Here is a 22,795-nt window from a genome sequence, read left to right as displayed (position 1 = left end):
TAATTAATGGATAGAATTTAATCCTTCTAACATGATTTTTGGCGTTTTAAAATCGATTTTCGCTTTATTCTTCTTTTAGTCAATACTGATGTAATACATCGATCAAAAACAAAAGAAGTGTAATCAAGATATTCCGATGTGTTGGTACTCTCCTTACCGTTACCAAATATTCATGTACATTGTATTTTAAAAATGCTCGCTTCATTATGAAGATGATAATTTTACAGTGGGTATTGCATTTTATTAATACCCTATCCATAAGCATGACATTTGCATGGTTTGTTCAAAAGGAAACATCTTTGCAAAATAACTACAAGGATTGCAAAAGTCTACACGTAGAAAGCCTCTTACAGTGTGCGAGTCTCTCTAAGGAAACTAAAAGTGTGACTTTCTTTTACGTTCCTTCTACAAAGTTTTGTCATTGGGATTGTACCATCATCTACTGTCCACTCTGCTCAGAAAACCTTACCAGTGAATGGAAACACTATGGTAGGTTGCTAAAACAATATCATTGCCATTGATGTTTAATGCTAGCAACATTCTAGTCAACTAAGGTAAGTTTGATCTATCATACTAAACGTCATAAAAAAAGCACATAAATTACAAGTAATGAAAAATTGAACTTTACAATATCCTAATTTTACGTTTAAATACTCTAAGTTGAAACAAAGATGATGGAGGTACTCATTGACAACATTCCAATATTCTGCTCCATGACATACCTGTCTTTTTTATTCCTACCAAACAGGGACTTAAGATATCATGATGCTTAAAATTTGATGCGGCCTCCAACTCGACATTAAGATATATCAACGATATATTTATAAAGAAAATACGGTTGTATATGTTTAAATGAAAGTGGAATTTGTGCAATTTTGATGAATAAATTTCATTTAAAAACTTTCAGAGATATACTCCAGAAGGAACGCTGCCTTTCGACAGTCGGCATATTCTTCGTCCACATTTCCTTATGACAGCGGCATTTATGCAGCACATTATGCTGTCGATGGGGAGATTCTAAACCGACAAAGTGCTTATCAGTGTACACTTACAAACTTTGAATCAAGGCCCTGGATTCAGATTCATTTAGGAGGACATTATCTCATCTCTTTTGTAAGGTTGTACAATAGGCAAGATGGAGATGGTATGCGATCTTTTAAAATCTTTATATGATACTCAAAACTTGATCGTAGCACATATGCTTATTGTATTTTTATTTTTTGCTACGCAAGAGCTTGATCTGGGTACTATGAAGTTTTTAGCGAGACACACTATACACACTGATAAGTTGACTTAAGGGGGCCGACTATAGTTTTATTGGGTGAAAACTACAATAGCGAAACTCCTCATTTTTATACCATATATAACTTACATTAACTTCAGTGTACATGCAAAGTTTGGGAGAAATCTACCGTCCAGGTATTTTTGAGGGACCGTCTCAAAATACAGGTACATTTACTATTACATGTAATAGGATTATATAGGAAAATGCCAATTCTTAGCACTTCAAAGCAAATTATACAAATACTACAATAGACATTTTGTTCAAACTGAAATATTTGATGAGTAATACTATATTATACAATACATGTAAGAAACACAAAATTCTACCGTCTTAAAATATTGAAGATATTCTCAAATTTTTATGTTTTAAATTTCAAGAGCGTATGTTTATTACTTTTTCTTTAATAATATTTTTATAACCCTTTTCTTTAAAAGCTACAGATTATCATAACGTCAAAAACACACTGCAACGACGTCAACCTACCTATCAATTGCAAAATCGGTTAAAAAATCAGTCATATAAGATTGTAATTACATTTTTATACCTATAACTTCTTAATTTTGTTTAATCTTAATAATTAAGTGAAAAAAGTTGCATTAAAACAGTAAATACTCTTCATTTTACTATGATGCGCGAAATATTGCGCAATGGAAACTATAGTCGGCCCCCTTAATAAGGATTCAACAACTGTGTTAAAAATTAGCAATTTTCAAATTCTATGGTAATTATAATGCTATAATAAGAAAATGCGATCTATCATTGGGTGGATGTTCGTGTTGATGGACGCGTTGGTTTCATTCAATGAATAACTCATAATGTGTAACAATTTTGGCCGTGTTTTCATAAAATGATGATTTAATCATATTCGAAGTAGAAAATCAAATGAACCCGGAGGGCGTGGTACTTTTCAGGGGCCTAAATCATCGTTTGACAAAAAAGTAAAAGAAACATATTTAATAGTTTACTTATACTATTCACTCATATTTAAATTAAAACAATTCAGTTCCTTTCATTTTTTTCTTTTAGGATATCGCCTTCACGATATAACATTGTGGGTGTTCCAGGATGACCATAATTTCACAACTTGTGGATTCTTTAAAGGGCCAGGGCTAACGAAGCAAGTGGTGGACATATTATGTGAAGATACTGTGCCTAGAAACATTGTTAGACTACAGATTACAGAGGGATCACATAATATGCTGTGCTTGTGTGAGGTGGAAGTATATATTTTGTAATAAAGAAAATACCAGCAAAAACAACAATATTTCTTATTTGTTGTCCAAAATCCATAATTTTATATGGAGAAATCCTCGAAAAACACAAAATGGAAAAAAACTTTTAAGAATGTGAGGAGCTCTTTATCGGTTTGGTTTTGACATATTTGTTTTTTTTTTTTGTATGCTACACGAAGAAAGAGATTTTTTTCATTCAAGTAGATTATTGAGACCGCTTTTTATGATGCAAAGTACCAGAGTTTTGTGAGGTGATACGGGTATGTTGAACATTTACTAAATATTTAGACTTAGTATTAGTAAACGTTATTGGTAGAACATATTCCGACATTATACAAAACAATACTTTCTGTGTTTGAAAGCTTAGACACAGGTACAAATACTGTAGCGAATTTACAGTTTCTCTGTCAGTAACTTTGACTTGTCTGAATGAATGGATATGTTCAGCCTTATTTTTTCTGAGCATATACAGTATCGAATCGGAAGAATTTATTAGGTTCAACACTATGATTTAGCTAAGGATTTAACTAGAAATATGTCTATAGGACATGAATGCCCTGCCAAGTGTATATTAGTAAATAATGCAACATTAAAATCTGTATTAGTGTATGACGTTTGTTGAGAATATCTTGAATAGTTTCTTAAAAATTGAAATCTTAAAAAATGGATATAGATTATAAAATCCCCTTCAAATAATGCATAAGCTTACATAAAAATATCTGAAATGGTTTCTTTAATACTAAGCAAAATGCATATTAAAGACAAGTGAGGTAAAGGTCACAGGAAAGTGCAAGGTTAAAGTGTATCAGCATACTAAAGTTTGATAAAAATGTCTTGAATTAATTCTTCAAATCTGAGCACCGCCCGTGTGGCACAGGGGTTAGAGCATCTGTTCTAGACTAAGGTTTGGATATATCTCTCAAAAGTGTGCATATATTTTGGCCACTTTTGTATGTAAAAATGCATACGTGTATATAATTAAACTTACATGTACAAGCATATTCCTGTAAAATCGTGCAATTAAAATATTCTTTTCAGATTTTTCCCGTGAGTTGGAAACGTCACTTACTAGTACACTTACAATTACGCCGTGGTATTTCCATTTATAACTATCGGAGTACACGATGTATTTTTAACACCGACATGCCCGCGGCTCTCTGCGGCCATGCACGTGTGAACGAGGACTCGGGTGCAAAACTTTCTGACACAAAGCAACAGAGGTGGATGTAAACTGTAATGACATAACTGAGGGCATTGTGGCATCGCACTTTGACAAACATGCATAAAACAAATTCTAGACTTATAGATTTTAATAATTTAAATTGAAAGTGGATACACCCCCAAGGTAAGCCCCAATTTTTAATGCCTATATAATGTATTTGCAAAACATTTGTGTGACCCCCCCCCCCCGTACAGATGCCTATGCTTCACAACAATGTAACTGGTATGACGTTAAAATTTTTCAATAAATTTTAGTTTACATAAAATGCACGAAAACTGTAAAAAAAAAAAAATTAGTTCAGTAAAATATTTAAGAGAGAAAGAATTTTCAAAGTACATGTATGGAAAAATCAAAATCGCTCACTTTCATATCGTAAAGTGACCATACCGAAGGGTTATCAAACAGGTTCAATTATTTATATCATATCTAAGATTTGCAAGAATATTGACCAAGCCATACACATTTTTCAAAGTGCGTTTATATGGTCGATATTAACGCACTTTGAAAAGAAATTTTATTTTTTTAAAGTGCGTTGATTTGGTCCCAAATTTAACGTACTTTGAAAATATTTTTCAAAGTGCGTAATTTTTCAAAGTGCGTAATTTTTCAAAGTGCGTCGTAACAGGGCATACATAATGAAATTCGATTATTCGCAGACGATACATCACTGTTTGCAATAGTGGACACTGATATTAATACTCCTACATGATCTCTTACAACCGATATTGATAAAATAAAGAAATGGTCACAAATCTGATTTTTATAAGATTTTAGGTATAGGTGAATGTGTGTGGATATGTGGAAGGGATAGTGTAAATTAATTCATTCAAGATTTGCTAAATTGTTCGTTTGGGCGAAGGCTTAGAAAAAGTGACACACTGCGTGTACAGGTACACACAGTAAATGTTATCATTTAAATAAAATTCGACGGACATTAATTTACTGGTACATGTATTTTAGTTATCTGAAGACAACGTAATCTTCAGAGAATGAGGCATTATATATATTTTCTGTTTTTCATACCCCAGATTTCCTTTCTTTTGATTTACCGTTTACACAGGCCTGTGTTTTAACAGCTGTTCATAAATGCTGTCAATTAATATATGATAAGAGAAAACGATACATCTCTCGTAAAAGATGTAATAATAATACATTTAAGTTTGAAGGTGTTCCATTGGAAATTGTTGAGAATTTTAAATACTTAGGAGTAACATTTAGTAAAAGTGGATCTTTTAATTTGAATATTAAGGATATGTATGAAAAAGCTACAAAAGCAATGTATGGTGTTCTTGGAAAATGTAGAAAACATAATCTTTCAATTGACTGCAAACTAGATATGTTTGACAAAATAGTGAAACCAATTTTGTTATATGGTTGTGAAATATGGGGATTTTGTAATGTTGCTCTTATAGAGAGACTTCATCTAAAATTTTGTAAGCATGTATTAAGTCTTAGGTCTTCCACGCCTAATTTTATGGTGTATGGAGAACTTGGTAGATATCCTCTATCTATTAATGTTAAAACTCGTATGATTTCTTTCTGGGCAAAACTTGTGGTATCACAAGGCACTAAAATGTCATCAAAACTATTATTTGTGTTAAAAAATTATGATATACCATGGTGTAATGCTGTTAAAAATATTTTGAATGAGTGTGGATTGGCTTATGTATGGCAACAAAACTCTATTAATATTACATGGTTAAAGAATAAGGTGCAAAATATTCTTGTAGATCAATTTAAACAATTGTGGTATAGTGATATGTATAATTCACCAAAAAGTCTTAATTATAGATTGTTTAAAAAGTCAATAACATTTGAGAAATACTTGTTGAATTTACCTCCTAAACTTTCTATGAAATATTGTATTTTTAGAACTGGTAATGCTAAGCTTCCAATTGAAACAGGCAGATGGTATAATATTGTAAGAGAAAACAGAATTTGTCACTTGTGTTTATGCAAGGAAATAGGAGATGAATTTCATTATTTATTTAAATGCACTGACCCATACATTAAGAATTCTAGATTAAATCTATTGCCCAAGTATTATTACACAAATCCTAATGTTTTTAAGTTTGACCAACTATTTAATTTGAACAGCAGGGAAAAATTAATTAAGTTATGTAAATTTATTGGAACTATAATGGAGAGAGTCGGCTCTCTTGGTCTGTGACATTGTCATTTTTTTCTCATTTTTTCTTTGTCTCACGCATGCTTAATTAATTAATTGTAAATATTTTGTGTTATATCCTCTCTATACTGTTTTGTACAGTTTATGAGAATAAAGTCTTGTCTCTTGTCTCGGTAATTTATTTTTTAGGGGGAAAATACAGGTGAAAATATATAGATTGACACCTTAGTATTTACCTGTGTAATTATGAGGTTACAAACCGTGACGATGACTGGACAGGATGGGCTACCCGTTATAAAAACAACTCATAATCAACTCTGCGGACCTATAATTAGTTCACTTTAATGTCTGTATTTCAAACGCAGATTAGGCTCTACATGCGTATATTTGGGCACTCTTGCATATGCATTATACTTTAATTATAAAACGTGCATGTTCTGTACTTGCATGCATGTACATTATATGTCTCCGTAAAACCTTAATGAAGCATTACGAGAGCCGATAAGAAAAAATAACGGAAACCTGCTCGCAAAAAATTGCAAGTTTAATAGAAAATAATTATTTGTTCAAGGTTAATTAGTTGTCCAATGGAATAAGTTAAGCATGTGTGTCTCAATCTACATACATTGGTGGCGCGTGTGAATGTGGGATTTTGTTTTGATGTATTCTGATAAAACGCTTGATATTTGTATATTTGGGACGTATACAGTTGTACATTTTAAGGACGACGACAAAAGAACGTATATTGACTTACATACATGTACATTTAACTTAAGATACAAAAAATCTATCACTAGTAGAAATTAATCAAAGTAGTCAGGTAAGTAAAAAAAAACAATTTCTCTGGTTGCTCCCCCCCCCAATTTCAAAAACAATGCTACGTGCCTGTTTTCGATGGTATTTGAAGTGAAACAGATCATGACCTCAATATCGAGAAAAATATTTGCTATAAAAAAATAATTATATGCAACTTTCATTTAATTCAGCAAATAAATTATTGAATGAAATGCACTAGCGACATAATCAGTCAAAGATACTATGAAATAATCTGAAAGATTCAACATATTAATATCCACTCATCAATTAGTTAACAAAATTAAATTTATCCATTCTGTGGTTTCTTTTGTGTATATGACTGGGGGTCGCTGGATCACACGCCGATTGATTCCCGGTGACCGACTTTGCCCCGCGTTATCGAGGGAGGCGCGTTATATAATGGTAAACAAACAAGGTGAATGTAAAAGGCGTGCACTTAATGGCTGTGAATAGTATATGCTTTACAGTTATGTTTTATTTTCTCACTATATTGTTTGTTTTTATATGATAAGAAGAAAAGATTATCTTTTCTTCTATTTTTAATAGACTTGATTTATACGATTAAAAAAATGAAATAAAAGGGAAAGTTGTCAGTGAATAATCATGATAATTTGGGGAAAAAACACAAAACACTTCAAGAACCTTATTCTAAAAAATATTAGCATCCAATGTAGCCATGTTTATCATTTATAGTAAGTTTGTTTTGGTTTACACGCATGAGGAGCTCGCGTTTACGTGCTGAGTGAAAAGAATTACCTGTACATATATGGGTCATGCATCTAGCTCATTTAAAACAAGACTCGAACAAAACAATTTCATGAGATAATAAGATGTTAAAGCAAAACTTCATAATCAACAGTCGTTCCGAAATATTTACCGTTTTGAGTTATACAGCAAAAACTTTCAAGGGCCCTAGATCCCTAATTTTAGGGGCCAGCCCCTTTTAAATGATATTAAATGAAAGCTCGTGCAATTATGCACAACTTTTATTCAACATGTCTTAACAAAATATTTTTAGTTTTCAAGATAAGAAGGAAAATATGTGTTAATTTTCGCTCTTTTAGGCGTTCTAATTTTTGACCCCTATATAGCACCATTTTGAATACAGAAATCGAAAAACAAAAACCGATGTGCACAACTTCAATCCTTCTGTTATCTAAAACCAGTAAAATTTCTGCTCCAGCTTTTGTGGTCTCTGAGCCTTTGTCTGGAAATAAAAGCCTATAATTTTTCGTTTAAAGGGAAATAACTCATAAGCGGAAGTAATTTTTTAAAATGTTAGACAGTATTCTGATAGAGTTTATTACCCGTCTATAATGTCTGAAAATTTGAGCAAAATCCATTGAGAAATGAGTGAGATATGAGGCCTCAAAGTTGGCGTCTAGGAAGAAAAAAAAAGAATAATAAGAACTAGAGCAAAGCTCGTTGCAAAGCAACGAGTGGGTCTTCCTTCTTAGCAATAAGCAGAAAGTGAAATGTTCAAATGTCAACTTTGCTACCATTCTTTATTTCTTGTCAAAGAAATAAAGTCATCAAACAGCAAAAACACTTTTTTAAAATCTTATTCTGGAGTGAGCACAAGAATAAATAACCAATGGTAATCTCTCCAAAACCATTGAAACTGTCCCTACAAATTTTATACAACCTCATACAGTGTATTTTGACTTTGATTTGTAGAAATATACTAGTATCACCTATGATGCAATCATATTAGTGAAGTGTTTTATGCTACGGATATATCAGACACTGTTTGATACATCATCAGCTAAAAAATTGCTTTAAAAACGTTTATACAGTATAATTAGATAGTACATGTATTATAATAGTAAGTAATCCCAATGTGTTACTGATGAACTATCTCCATTTTTTGTCAGGTCAGAAAAAGACCAATACTTTTACAAGAAATACAAAGAGATGTGTTGTGCTGACCTCCACTGGCAAATGGTGGTATCTCAATAAGTGTGTAGTAAAGTTCTCTGAACAGGACATTCAACAAAGAGATCTCTTTTTAAAAGCACTGCCCTTCATATGAACAAATTTTATTCCCCTACACTAAAGAATGCTCTGTGCCAAGTTTAACTTAAATTGTCCTGTGGTTCTGAGAAGAACAGGAAATTTTGATGAATTTCATTCAAAGATGAAAATGGGTGACTTTTATTTTAAAAATCAAAGGCCTGAAGGGCCACAATGGCGCCGCGCTTTAGATATGAAAGTGACATCGTGAAATAATTATATAGCTTAGCTGTACATGTATATCTAGATAAAATACCACGAATTCAGCATTTATGAAATAAAAGCATTCAACTCATATGGTCCAACTAAACAGCTTGAGAACGGATTTTAATGTGTAGTCACTAGTCAGTACCCCGGTAAAAGAGTATTAGGACCATATACTTGCCAACACCCAAGATGTAAAAATCTGGTCATTTGTGTACATGTATTTGTAATTCTATTTTAAAAAAGGCTTTACTGAATTATTTACTTACAAGGATGAAAAATTATTTATTAAATTGACATGTTAAATATGAACATTGGTTCCTTGTCCAGCATTGACCTAAATTATGGTAAGTCTGCATTAAAAAAAAAAGAAGCCTTTTCTGTATGTGCTAACAGGGACTTGCATCATGTATAATTATACTAATATATTGTTTATATATAGGTCCCTGGTGCAATTTTAGAGGATTTGAAATTACTTGTCAATTATTTAGTTAACCAGTGTAATAAATGTACAGTAACACCTACACTGTTTTCGATCACTTTATTTTATGTAATCAGGTAATGAAAGTTGTTTTCCAAGATTTCTTGACATGTACATAAATATTGTTTCTCTTTCACTTTGTTCAATTTGTTCCTGCTAGTCCTGATAACAATCTTGTTTTTTCGGAAGCCATTTTAAATTTTGATTTGTCAAAACAATTCCAGTTAATTGTTTACACCTCCACCGATAATTGACTGGCCTACAGAACCACATAGCCATCGGCATTGTTTACGTAGATCATGCTTGGGTTGTAACTGGAAGTTAAAAATACAACCTAATTTACGAACCAAATCCGGAAATCTGGGATTCGGGCGATAAGCATGACTCGCCGTTTCATAAAAAAATAAGCAGGTTAAGGATCGAAAAGTAACCCGACGAAAGTGGGTGAGTTGTCAACTATGTATAGGACTGTTGAAATTGTATGATTTTCAAGCAATTTATGGAATAAACGCAAAAAGTGGCATGTATATTCCTACGCCAGATACATAAAGGTCATGGTTTGAGTACTATATTATTTGGCGCATGAAGAAAGCGGTGAACAGTCAGAGATTTCACCATAGCTATATGTGCGCCGATCTAAAGATCGACGCCATAAAAAATTACTACAGCATTAGCTCATATGAGTTAAACTGTATACAGATTTAGTGCTCTGTTGACTTTGAAATATGATAAGACATCTCTTTGATCTTACGTTTAAAACAACATGTACCATGTCCTTTGTGCTGAAAAATGCACTTATGTTTATGGTGTAGTTGTTTGTGCCAAGATAGTAACTTTCCTTCCATAATACTGTAAAAATACACATATTATATCTTTTGCTGCTGAAGACAGAGATTTATCATCTTAACCATTTAAATTTAGCATTTGTATGCCTTCCCTTAGAAACGGAAGACCTTAATACAGGTCTATGTAAACATGCAAGATCTGACACATTTAAAAAGAACATTTATTCCAAACTGAACATACTAGATTCTGTAACAAAATCTATTTCTCTTGAAAAACTGAAAGCAGTTGATATGTTCATGTTTGTCAAATTGTGAATTAATGTCTTTTTCTCAAATCAAAATTTGAATATGCTATATTTAAAGTCATCTTCTTAAACTGAGACTGTTTCACACGACAGTTTCATCTTCATTTCGCTGTTTATACTTTGTCATCTGATCTCCCAACAGATGCTCTTCTGGCAAATCATGATCATTCTTGGCAGCAAATTTCAGTACTCAGATGACAGTCACAGTCACACCTATCAAAAAGAAATGGAAATTTTTCATTGATTTTTTTTTTTTTTAAAGTGCACCTTATAATATAAGATAAACCATCAAACTGAATTCAAAGATACTATCACATTTTCTGCATGTGTATTATTTTTAAAACTACTCTATAATAATTTATGAATATATGTTAACAAGCAGACATTTGAGGATGTTTTAAATAACACATTAGATTTTCATGATTTCAAAAGGAAATTTACATTATTTGTTCATATAAAAAAAATATTAGGAATGGTAATGGTTAACAGTTGTTAAAGCCATATATGGCGTAACTGATAAAAAAATATATTTTTGAAAAATACAAAATTTAGTAAAGAAATATAGTTAATACATTTAAATTAAAACTTTTCATAAATTCTGAACACAGAGAACACCTCGTTTCATCTAATAATACGATTTTATCTCTAAATCTTTTGTATTTTCTTCCGAGTCGGTGAAAATTCAGAGAATCCAAATTAAATTGTGATATCTTTATAACGCAGTTGAGTTAGACTTTGTAATTTACGGAAAAGGTCTATCTTTATATAAAATAATGATACAAATATTAAGTTCTTAAAATTTTAGTCTAATAATTTTCATTGTACATACGCCATATATGGCTTTAAATGATTAATCAGTCAGAAAGAAGGTATTTGGTTATGATTTTTATATATTCGAACCAAACTTTACTCTGTGCCTTTGAAACTTTTAAATAGTCTTCTTGAAAAGACCAAGGAACATCCAAATTTAGATTCCTCGACACCTGAATATAGGCTCGGTTCTGTGATTATGGATATTGCACATCATAGGCTTTTTAAACCCGCACGTTTCACGGAAGAAAATGCAGCTAAAAAAATCCGTCTTTTCCTTAAACTTCAAATAAAGGAATTCGCGGTAAATATTAGTAATATTCTTAATCACAAAAGGGTCCAACCATATTTCAAGTTAAAGACTACGCCTTGTATTTCCTACAAATATACATCGACCATTGCTTCCAAACTTTTCAATTACAAAAATACTTTACATGACCTGGATATCGACTATCTGAAAAATAATCCCCTTTCGTGTTCATGTTCTTCTTCGCCCTATAACTATAGTCCTGCTGGACACGTTATTACAGGTGACGTAAATGTAGTTCAAAATGAGGACCTTAGATCACTTATTTTAAAAGGTCCTAAATATAGGGAACCCCGATCCTTCAACTGGCGTCAGAATTTCATAAATATTATGGATTCTGTTGAAAATTACGCCAGACGATGGGCTAGATATGAAAAAGAAGACATTGACACCTTGTCAGAATGGATTAAATGTATCAGATCCATGTTAAAGTCACGTGTTAAAAGATTGAGGGGCAAAATGAAAACCATCTACAATTTTGTGTTCAATAAACCAGAAGTGAAAAAAGAATTAGATAGATTACACGATCAGTAGGTACTGGTTCCTGCCGACAAAGCATGTAACAACATTGTCTTCATTTGTAAGGCTCATTATATTAATTGCATTTTAGAAGAACTTGGATTTAATTCTACGAGTGGTAATCCTACTTATACATATACTACTCTTTCTAAGGAAGAAATTCTTCAAAATCACCTGTCAGTTTTGAATACTTTTAATATTCCACAGAGCCAAAATGAATTTGAACTACCTTATATATATTGGATTCCGAAACTTCATAAGAATCCTTACAAACAAAGATACATTGCAGGTTCCAGTAAATGTTCAACCAAGCCTCTTTCGTTACTTCTCACTAAAATATTGACAGTAGTGAAGGAAAAACTTCAAGAGTACTGTACAACTATATATTCAAGAAGTGGTGTAAATCAGATGTGATTACTTAAAAATTCTAAAGAACTTTTGGACAATTTGAAATCACAAGACTTTACAAAAATCAACAGCATAAAAACTTACGACTTTTCAACTTTATACACAACAATTCCGCACGACAAATTAAAATCCAGGCTTTTTGATATCATTGACAGCTGCTTCTTCAACAAAAATGGAACTCTTAAGTTTACTTACCTCGTCATTGGTCATTTGAAAAATTATTTTGTTAAAACAAATTCTGATTGTACACATAAGTACTCTGAAGTTGACATCAAGAAGATGCTTGAGTTTCTGATTGACAATATCTATGTGGTTTTTGGAGACCAGGTATTCCAACAATCTATTGGAATTCCCATGGGTACAAATTGCGCTCCGTTATTAGCAGACTTATTTTTATATTCATATGAAGCAGAATTTATGCAAAATCTTTTGCGTGAAAAGAAAAAAACACTTGCTGTGGCCTTCAACTCGACATTTAGATATATCGACGACGTATTGTCAATTAATAATGATAATTTCCATTCCTACGTCGACACGATATATCCTGGTGAGCTTGAGATAAAAGATACCACAGAGTCCAACACATCTGCTTCATACTTGGATATTTTACTTGAAAAAGACACAAATGGTAATCTAACAACCAAGCTATATGATAAACGTGATAACTTTAACTTTTCTATCGTCAACTTCCCTTACTTATGCAGCAATATACCTTCATCACCTGCATACGGAGTATTTATATCTCAGTTGATTCGATACGCAAGAGCATGCTCTACGTATGAACAATTTCTTAAACGAGGTAAATTATTGACAAGCAAGTTGATGAAACAAGAATATCAACAGTCTCGTTTAAAGTCATCATTTCGTAAATTCTATGGTCGATACAATGACCTTGTCAGCAAATACAATTTATCATTGAATGAAATGCTGACTGACGTTTTTCATACCAATTGTTAGTCCATTATTCATACACTGAATTGACTACGGATTTTTTCCATTATTTCCTGATTATGACAATGAGCACACGGCGGGTGTGACCGGTCAGCAGGGGATGCTCACTCCTCCATGGCACCTGATCCCACCTCTGATGTTTCGGAGGTCCGTGTTTGCTCTGCTCTTGTTTTGTATATTTGTTTAATGGACGTTGAGATTGAATACTGTTCGTTATTTCCATATCCTTATATCTATTCATTAAGGTGTTACATTAGGTACAGTGTGCTAATGAATTATCAAAAGTAACAAAACACTAATGCATAAGGAACGATGAGCTAGCGCATGGTAAAAATGAGAACGCAACTTTACTAAGTGATGCATTGTGGGTAAAAACTACTGTGGTAAAAAATTCTAAAGAATGAATGTGCAGTAGTCCGATTTTTTTTCTTCACCAAGGCGTTGTCGGAAGGGCTTCGCGACGCTTTCTATAAATATTTCGAACAGAGGCCCAGGGGCCACAGCGCTCACCTAAGCACATTGGGCTTGAATTTATCCCCCCTCTCCAGGTGTTCATCATTTGAACAAATTAGAATCTACACTACCTGAGGATGATTCCATATAAATATCACTAATCATAGCTTTGAAGTACTTGAAAAGAAGATTTTAAAAGGTTTCCCTATATATGCCTATGTAAAACTTGGGTCGGCCATTTTGGCCCCACCCTTGCCCCGGGGGTCATGATTTGAACAAACTTGAATCTACACTACCTGAGGATGCTTCCACATGTGTTTCATCTTTCCTGGCCCAGCGGTTCTGGAGAAGAAGATTTTTTAAAATTGCCATTAATTTTTAACAAATTCATGATTATCTCCCCTTGGAAAAGGGTGTGGCCCTTCATTTGAACAAACTTGAATCCCCTTCACCCAAGGATACTATGTGCCAAGTTTGGTTGAAATTGGCCCAGTGGTTCTTGAGAAGAAGATGAAAATGTGAAAAGTTTACGACAACGACAACAACGACGATGACGACAGACAATGGACAAATTTTGATCAGAAAAGCTCACTTGAGCCTTCGACTCAGGTGAGCTAAAAAGAGAAAGACAAATACTGAGTTTATTATTGGCAAAAATATTGATTTTATTTTGGATAATTGATGAAGTCAATTGCCCACGGGTAAGTGGTTGATTAAATTTCACTTGACCAACCCTAAAATTCACTAGCCCGGGTGTTGGGCAGTGAGATTTGTCATTCCTGAATACATGGTTAGTAATATTTTGAGATTATAGTTTTAAAAACATGGAGGAATAAATCAATACAAAGCGCACTTTTTTGTGTTCATTGATAAAAAGTTTTTTCAATAGGTGGCAATGTAGCTTTCCGGTCTATCAACATATATTTTGGAGAGCTACAATTCTGCAGCTAATGGGGTACATGTAAATAAATTTTTCATTTAGTTTTCCAAATGTTTTTAAAAGACAGGGAATGAAAATCAATTTTCTATAAGTATAAGCTTCAATTCATTATAAGTATTTGCCTAAGCATTTTCCCTCTATGACAGGGTTATTTAACTTATATTGGTGAATATTTATTGGCACGAGTTGGCTGTTCAAATGCATGAGATCACAAGTGCATTTGAACACACAACAAGTGCCAATATTTACCAATACATGTTCAATAACTCCTTTACTAAATGGCTAAAACATTTCCCAGACTGCAGAAGTACATTTTTCCACGTTATATTAATTAACTCCTGTACGCGGTCTCACATATTCCTCGGAAATTTGTAAATGTAAGGCATACAGTGACTGTCTAAAAAATCTGCATAATTTTCTATTCACAGATTAAACAGAAATTGAGATTCCATGGATTTACTGTAAACCAACTTTTATTCGCGACAAGTTTATTTCGCGATTTACCGATAGTGAACTAGTTCGCGATGATTAATTTTTCGCGATCAAGCCCTTCTTCGAACTGTTTTTAATATAAAAGATACTTTAAGGACCTGTTCATGGCGAGAAATATTCGTGATGACGAGGATCTCGCAAATTTCGCGAAAATTTCTTGCACGCTAATAAAAGTTGGTTTACAGTATGACCCCATAGGAAAAAGTACATCTATAATAATTTATGATAATTATTTCAACTAAAAAAACTCAAATTAATGATTTTTTAAAAATAGCGTTATTCAAATTAACGTCTGTGCTGTAAGCGTTCAATATATCATCATTCTGATCGACTCAATTGAGTGATATGATTTGTTTATTTAGGTTTTAATGGATCTATTATGCACTTAATTTTTAGTAAATTTGTGTAAAAAATAAACACATCTTATGTAAATGCCACTTAATTTCGTTAATTTAGCTCTGAGGATTTGACTAGACAACTTTTTTTGTTTACAAGGAGGCGTTCAATATTGAACGCTTGTATTCGGAATGTTTTGGGCATACTTATATACGCTATACAAGGCAGCGTTCAAAAAACATCAACGTATTAAACGCTAAAATTCTCTAGATTCTTGGTTGTATTTTCTTAGATACTAAATATTAGCTACCCGGTATATAATAAACCCAATAAATCATTGTCTGTTAAGGTAGCCTAGTGGTAGGGCATTCACTTTGCAAATTCATGAAGCTGGGCTTGATTTTAATTCACTGCATCAAATTTAAGACAAAAACATTTACGCAGAAATGTTCCTTTACAATGCACCAAGCATATAAAGTGAATGAGACCTTAAAAACCTCACAGTACATGTTTACTTAGGACAATGACCCTGAGTTCTAAGTAATTGTCTAAATTGATGCTTTTCAACAATATATATTAACATCTCTAAATATGTGAATGAGTGAAATTCTCAAATAATTATAATCAATCAAATTATCAGTTAGAAGCTGATCCTTACGTCGCAGGTTCCAATCCCATTGCTAAATGCTTGAGAAAGGATACTCCGATGAGACTGTATAAACCAAGTTTCTGTGTCACGGTAGGTGTTGGCACAAAAAGGATCCCATACTTCTCAAAGGCAGTAAGTGATGAGTACAAGTCTATATTTGCAGCTAATACTATCCCAAGTGGTGGCACCATAAAATAACTGAAAAATGTTTGATAGGCCAATTAACAAACAAACCATTCCTGCAGTCTTAATGTACAAAAAAGCAAACTTTCTATTATTACAATTTTTTTTAAACAAATTTCTTTTGCAATTTAACTGAGCAAAATTTGTCCTTTTTTGTCAATAAAGTTTGATATTAATTAAGACTTTTTGAGAACATCTATTTATAGCGAATCCAGACAGCAGCACAAATCCCTGCTCATAATGCGATCTCTTATCATAGCACCTTGGCAAAAGAAGATTGTGACTTGCACATTGATCCATACAATTTTTCCACAATTAACTTTGGACCCAGAGTGATTTGCTTCTTTAACATGTTTAAGTTACATTCTTGTAAGAATTAATTATGAAAATATTCCAAAAAATAAACTCACTTTAATTTAATAGATAAATTGAGATAAATAGTGAATAATAACATAGCTCTGACATTAAAATCAGCACTTATATTAAAGCTTTAGACTGGATATGTAGTAAGATTGCAACGATAAACCGTTTGAGGGTATACCACAGTTTATGTTTTCATGATTCAGTTCACCATACCACAAACTGTTATCACAGTTCGGTTCAATCGGTCTGTAATTATCCAAATTGTCTGTTTTGGTTCCTCATTCACAATCTTAAAATGGCTTCTGCATGAAACACGAGGTCAATGAAACTGCAGACATGGCAGTTAAACCTGTTTCCAGCCTCATATTTATTTAAAGGGTCCAATGATGTTATCACTTTCCCAGTGTTAGTTTAATGAACATTTTTTAAAACTTTTGAGTTGAAAGTATATGATTACAAACCTCTGACTTTTTAACACAATATTATGTCACGTACCGTAATATGTATCGTGAACAGAATACCATGATATGTATCATATGGTGAGGTAGTAGGTGTTTCATTGCACCCCTTTTATGTAGGTCTAACTTAGTTACTTACACTACGAGGTCATGTGACTTCAAAGTCTATTACCCTGTTCACAAGGAGAGTTTAATTAATTCGCAGTAAATTATCACAAAGTAAACTAATGCAAACAAATTCATGCAAATCAAACTGTGTTCACATGACAGCTAATGCAAAGAAAACAAATGCGAATTAAAATTTTACTTCTAAAGTCAGGCGTCGGTAAGGCTATTATTACATCTTTTACAATTCATGTCACCTAAAGCATTAATTTTGCCATTACGCATGCATATGCGGTTTGACAAGCCTAATCTAAGTTAAAACTGAATAAGTATTTGCCATCACCCGAACAGTCGCACTGTCAATATATTATTATTAATGAATATATACTGTAACTAACAATAAGTGTAGTTTGACTTATAGAGTATTATCACTATGATTAGATAGTACGATTGTTGTGTTGGAATTTTTGCATTTTTGGTTTTGAAAGCGAGACTTGTTGAAATTACATATAGCAGGTCCAGTACAATCTCTTTATTTAGCTATATAGCTTTAAATAGCTTTATAGCTTTATCAAGCTATTCAGTATAGCTTAATTTAGCTATTTTACTGTATTTTTTTCTAAAAGATGTAATTTTCTCAGTATGTACAAAAAAGCGCACCTTGGTGCAGTGATAATATACAACTTTGAACAGTCTTCTTAAAATAATGCATTTAAAATTCACTCATCAAATTACGTCTCCTTGAGAAACTTTGTAATCAAAGTTCTACAAGTTTTGGGGCTTTATAAAGCAATTGATACAGTTCTGCAATGATATCATAATGGAGACCAATTATGTTCACCAAGATAATTGATTGGTAACAGTTCAGCACAATGAGAAGCAATCATGCCTCAAGGCACCCAAGGTAGTGGACAGTTAGTCTAACAATAGAAATTCTCTTTTGCTTAAAAGTATTCAAAAGCTGCAAAGTTAGAACTATCTTTGATTTTGGTTGTTCTTTTGATAGCCCATAGTACAAATATGAAGAGTCAAATACATGCGACTTTTTGTTTATTTTCAGCTAAAAACATTTTTGTGAAAAACTGTATAAAAATAGCTAAATAAAGCTATTTTGAATAGCTTAATAAAGCTATATAGCTATTTAAAGCTATATAGCTAAATCAGGAGATTGTACTGGACCTGTATAGTACTCATTTTTTTTAAAAAATAAAATATAATACTGTGTGGATTTACAAGGCTAACAGAGAGCGTCTGAACTGTAAAACAGATAATATATTAGTGTGTCTGTGTTTAGTGTGTCTGTGTATTTCTAATAATACCAATGCTCTATTACTAAGCTGTCATGTAATCAGTCGTGTAAATTTTAAGAAAAAAAAAATATTCTAACCTTCATTCCAATGGTCCAAGCCAATCATACATTAAAATGTCGCCGTCAGCTCCTTCATCGCTCGATACAATTATCACTGGGAAATCCGAAGCAGATTCAAGAGTGTTCATCCTTGTTAATGCGACAGTCAGAATTTCCTCGTAAACAATCCACACAAGATTCTTAGAATATATGAATCGGGATAATTCTGCTTCGAATAATATTCCAGAGAAGTGACAAAGTACTTCGTAGCTGCAGATTGTCTACAAACGGATTCTTTGTTTGAAAATGTTCAACTTCACAAATCATTCGATTTTCAGTATGTAAACAATGGCAAACATGTGGCCGACGTCGAGTCGAAGGGGCACACTAAAAACGGGATATACTAGAGACCTGATATTTACCTGACGTTTTAATTTTTAATTAAATGGTAATATTGAGTATTTTAAATTCCTTATGTACAGACTGTATGACTTTGAGGCATATGCTATACAAAAATTCAATTGTTTGGAACATTTACAGACAAATTTGAATCAGGTCAAATCAGTGTTTAGTACATCGCGTCTTTAATACCTTCCTATTTCCCACAATGCCGCGCGTTGTTTACAAACAAGCGCGAAAAAATCCTCTAAACTAGGTACTAATTATTGTTGTGTACTTCATCACATTTTAAAGTTATTTGAATAAAAAGAAAACAAAGAAACACCGAATCAAAACTTTATCTTTTAGATGCATCAACTAAAAATGTGCACATGTATGCAGTAAGGCTTGGCTGGCTATAGTAGACAACTTGTTCCTGAAAGGTTTCTCACATACATATACTTGTTTTATAAAAAACAATTAAATATAGCTGGAAGTTTATTTCTTTTTATATCAAATGACAAGATTTTATAAGTTCGAAATTATTTCCGTCAAACTTTTTCCATAATATACCAATATTTTTAGCTATCAGAAAAAACGTGTATGAGCCATTAGCCCCCTAATTATAGGGGCCAGCCCCTTTTCGTTAATCAAATATGAAAGCTCTCGTAATTACCCACAACTTTTGTATTATATGTCTTACCAAATTATTCTCGGTTTAAAAGTTATTACACAAAAAGAAGCAAAAATTCAAAGAAAAAAAATTACTAAAATTTGCCGTTTTATAGCTTCCAAACTTGAGGAAATCAGCTATATAATTTTATCGTTGTGCACATCTACAATGTATTGGCTACAAGTTCTCCAACTTTTGTGTAAATATCTTATGTCGTTTTTGAGATTTTCAGTGGAAACGAGACGTCAAAAATTTTCAATTAAAGGGCAATAACTCACAAATAAAGGCACGCTTAAAAAAACTGAAAACAGGTTTAAATAGGTTTAACTACAAGCTATCTATCCTGAAAGTTTCATAACGATCAGTCCAAAGGTCTTTGAGAAATCGCCTGTCAAAAGTCGAGCGGGAAAAAAAAAAGAATAATGAATTCCTTGGAATCATACACATGTTTATGCCTTTAATTAGTTGTATGTGCCAAAATAACAATTTTTTTTTTACGTTATTCTGTAAAAAATACACATACATGTATTATAAGATCTTCTATTCCTGCTGAAGACAAAGGATATATCTTAATCATTAGAATAAGTAAGTCTAAACTTTGAAAGGGAAGACCTTAATAAATAGGTCAACATGCTACACAAACAAAATATTATTATATTTAAAAATAACATTTATTCCAATGTAATTACTGGTACATGTATTTCTGTTACAGAAACTATTTCACTTGAAAAACTGAGGGCAGTTGATATGTTCATATTTGTGGATTTATGTTGTCAAATCAAAATTTAAAAATGGTACACAGTGTGTTTAAAAATTGTCTTCACAAACCAACACTTGACTTATTTTCACTATGCTGTTTATTCCATGTCACATCCAAACAGATGATCTTCTGGCAAATCATGGTCATGCTTGGTATCAAAATTCAGTCTTCAGACGAGCCACACCTATCCAAAAGAAATTGAAATGTTTTAATCTATAATTTTTTTACTAATAAAAAGTGCAATTCATGAGATTATAAATTAGATTATCAAATTGAGAGATAAGATATTGTCACATTTTCTGTATATAATTTGTAAATTTTAATGTACTCTTTCATCAATTAAAAGAAGTTTACACAAATTAAGGCAGTCATTTATGCTATTCCCTAATAAGACAACATACAAGTGCAAAGTAATCATGCAAAAACACTTTCACACTAACACACAACACATTGTCACGCTAATACAATTTCACACAACAAAATATCAGGCTAACACAAGTTCACACAACACACTTTCATGCGAACAAGAATTCACAAACACGCTGTCTCGCTAACACAAGTTCACACAACACGCTGTCTCGCTAACACAAGTTTTACACAACACGCAGTCTCGCTAATACGAGTTCATACAACACACTGTCACCGTGTCACGCTTAGATGAATTCACACAACACACTTTCACGCTAACATGAGTTTACACAACATGCAGTCTCACTAACACGCGTTTACACAATACACTGTCACGCTAACACGAGTTTACACGATACACTGTCACGCTAACACAAAGTCACAAAACAGGCTGTCTCACTATTCACTAACACAAGTTCACACCAAATGCTGTTGCGATAACACACTGTCATCCTAGTACCATTTCACACAACACACTGTCATTTTAATACCATTTCACACAACACACTGTCAGGCTAACAAGAGTTCACACAACACACTGTCACGCTAACACGAATTCTCAAAACAGGCTGTCTCACTATTCACTAACACAAGTTCGCACCAAACGCTGTTGCGATAACACACTGTCATCCTAATACCATTTCACACAACATACTGTCATCCTAATATCATTTCACACAACAAACTGTCAGGCTAACACGAGTTCACACAACACACTGTCACGCTAACGCAAATTCAAAAAACATGCAATATCGCTAACACGAGTTCACATAACACGCAGTCTGGCTAACACGAGTTCACACAATATGCAATCTTGCTAACACGAGTTCTCACAACACACTATCTCTCTAACAACAGTTCACACGACAAATTTTCAGGATAACAAGTTCACACAACACACTGTCACGCTAACACAAATTCACAAAACATGCTGTCTCGTTAATAAGAATACACACAACACGCTGTCTTGCTAACATGAGTTTGCACAACACGCAGTCTCGCTAACACGAGTTAACACAACACGCAGTCTCACTAACACCAGTTTACACAACACGAAGTCTCGCTAATACGAGTTCAATCAACACTCTGTCTAGCTAACATGAGTTTACACAACACACTGTCACACCTACACTTTATACACGATTTTAAACAACACGCTGTCCCGCTAACACAAGTTTACGCAACACATTGTCAAACTAACAAGAATTCACACAACCCACTGTCAGGCTAACACAATTAAGTTCACAAAACACACTGCCTTGCTAACACAAATTCATACAACACACTGTTTTGCTAACACAAGTTCACACAACACACTCACATTGCTGAGTTTATAGTAAAGGTCTACCCTAATTGAAGAGGGTTAAAACTAACATATCTCTATTTTAGTAAAAAGCTTTAAATTTAAGATAAAAACATTTATGCAGTAATGTTCCTTAACATGCATCTGGCATATAAAATGAATGAGACCTTAAAAACCTCACAGTACATGTTTACTTAGCTAATTAAAGGTTAAAATTGATGCTATTCAACAATATATATCAATATCTCTAAGTATGGGAATGAGTGAAATTCTCAAATAAATATTATAAATCAAAGTATCAATAAGAAGGTGAACCTTAGGTCGCAGGTTCCAATCCCCTTGCTAAATGCTTTAGACAGGTTACTCCTATGAGACTGCATAAACCAAGATTCTGTGTCAGGGTAGGTGTTAGCACAAAATGGATCTCATACTTCTTAAAGGCAATGAGTGCTGAGTACAAGTCTAAATTTGCAGCTAATA

The 22,795-nt window shown here is 32.9% G+C and overlaps 1 protein-coding gene and 1 long non-coding RNA gene across 2 annotated transcripts; one reads left to right on the top strand and one right to left on the bottom strand.

Moving 5' to 3' along the window:
• Nucleotides 1-222: 222 nt before the first annotated feature.
• Nucleotides 223-2,520, top strand: LOC134255375 (uncharacterized). The gene is made up of 3 exons (XM_062737891.1): nucleotides 223-489; nucleotides 908-1,144; nucleotides 2,312-2,520. Exons 1-3 carry the CDS (start codon nucleotides 264-266, stop codon nucleotides 2,518-2,520), a joined length of 672 nt encoding a protein of 223 aa, XP_062593875.1. The 5' UTR covers nucleotides 223-263.
• A 7,893-nt stretch (nucleotides 2,521-10,413) lies between these two features.
• LOC134255371 (uncharacterized) lies at nucleotides 10,414-19,107 on the bottom strand. The gene is made up of 3 exons (XR_009989529.1): nucleotides 18,833-19,107; nucleotides 16,346-16,534; nucleotides 10,414-10,684 (listed from the first exon to the last, which is right to left on the bottom strand). It is a non-coding gene; the product is annotated as an uncharacterized LOC134255371 (long non-coding RNA).
• Between the last annotated feature and the right edge of the window lie 3,688 nt (nucleotides 19,108-22,795).

Source organism: Saccostrea cucullata, unplaced genomic scaffold (genome assembly GCF_032062105.1).
Source record: "Saccostrea cucullata isolate Sc308-1 unplaced genomic scaffold, CSIRO_AGI_Scuc_v1 ctg1970, whole genome shotgun sequence".
NCBI classification, from domain to species: domain Eukaryota; kingdom Metazoa; phylum Mollusca; class Bivalvia; order Ostreida; family Ostreidae; genus Saccostrea; species Saccostrea cuccullata.
This window is presented reverse-complemented; position numbering and strand designations above follow the sequence as displayed.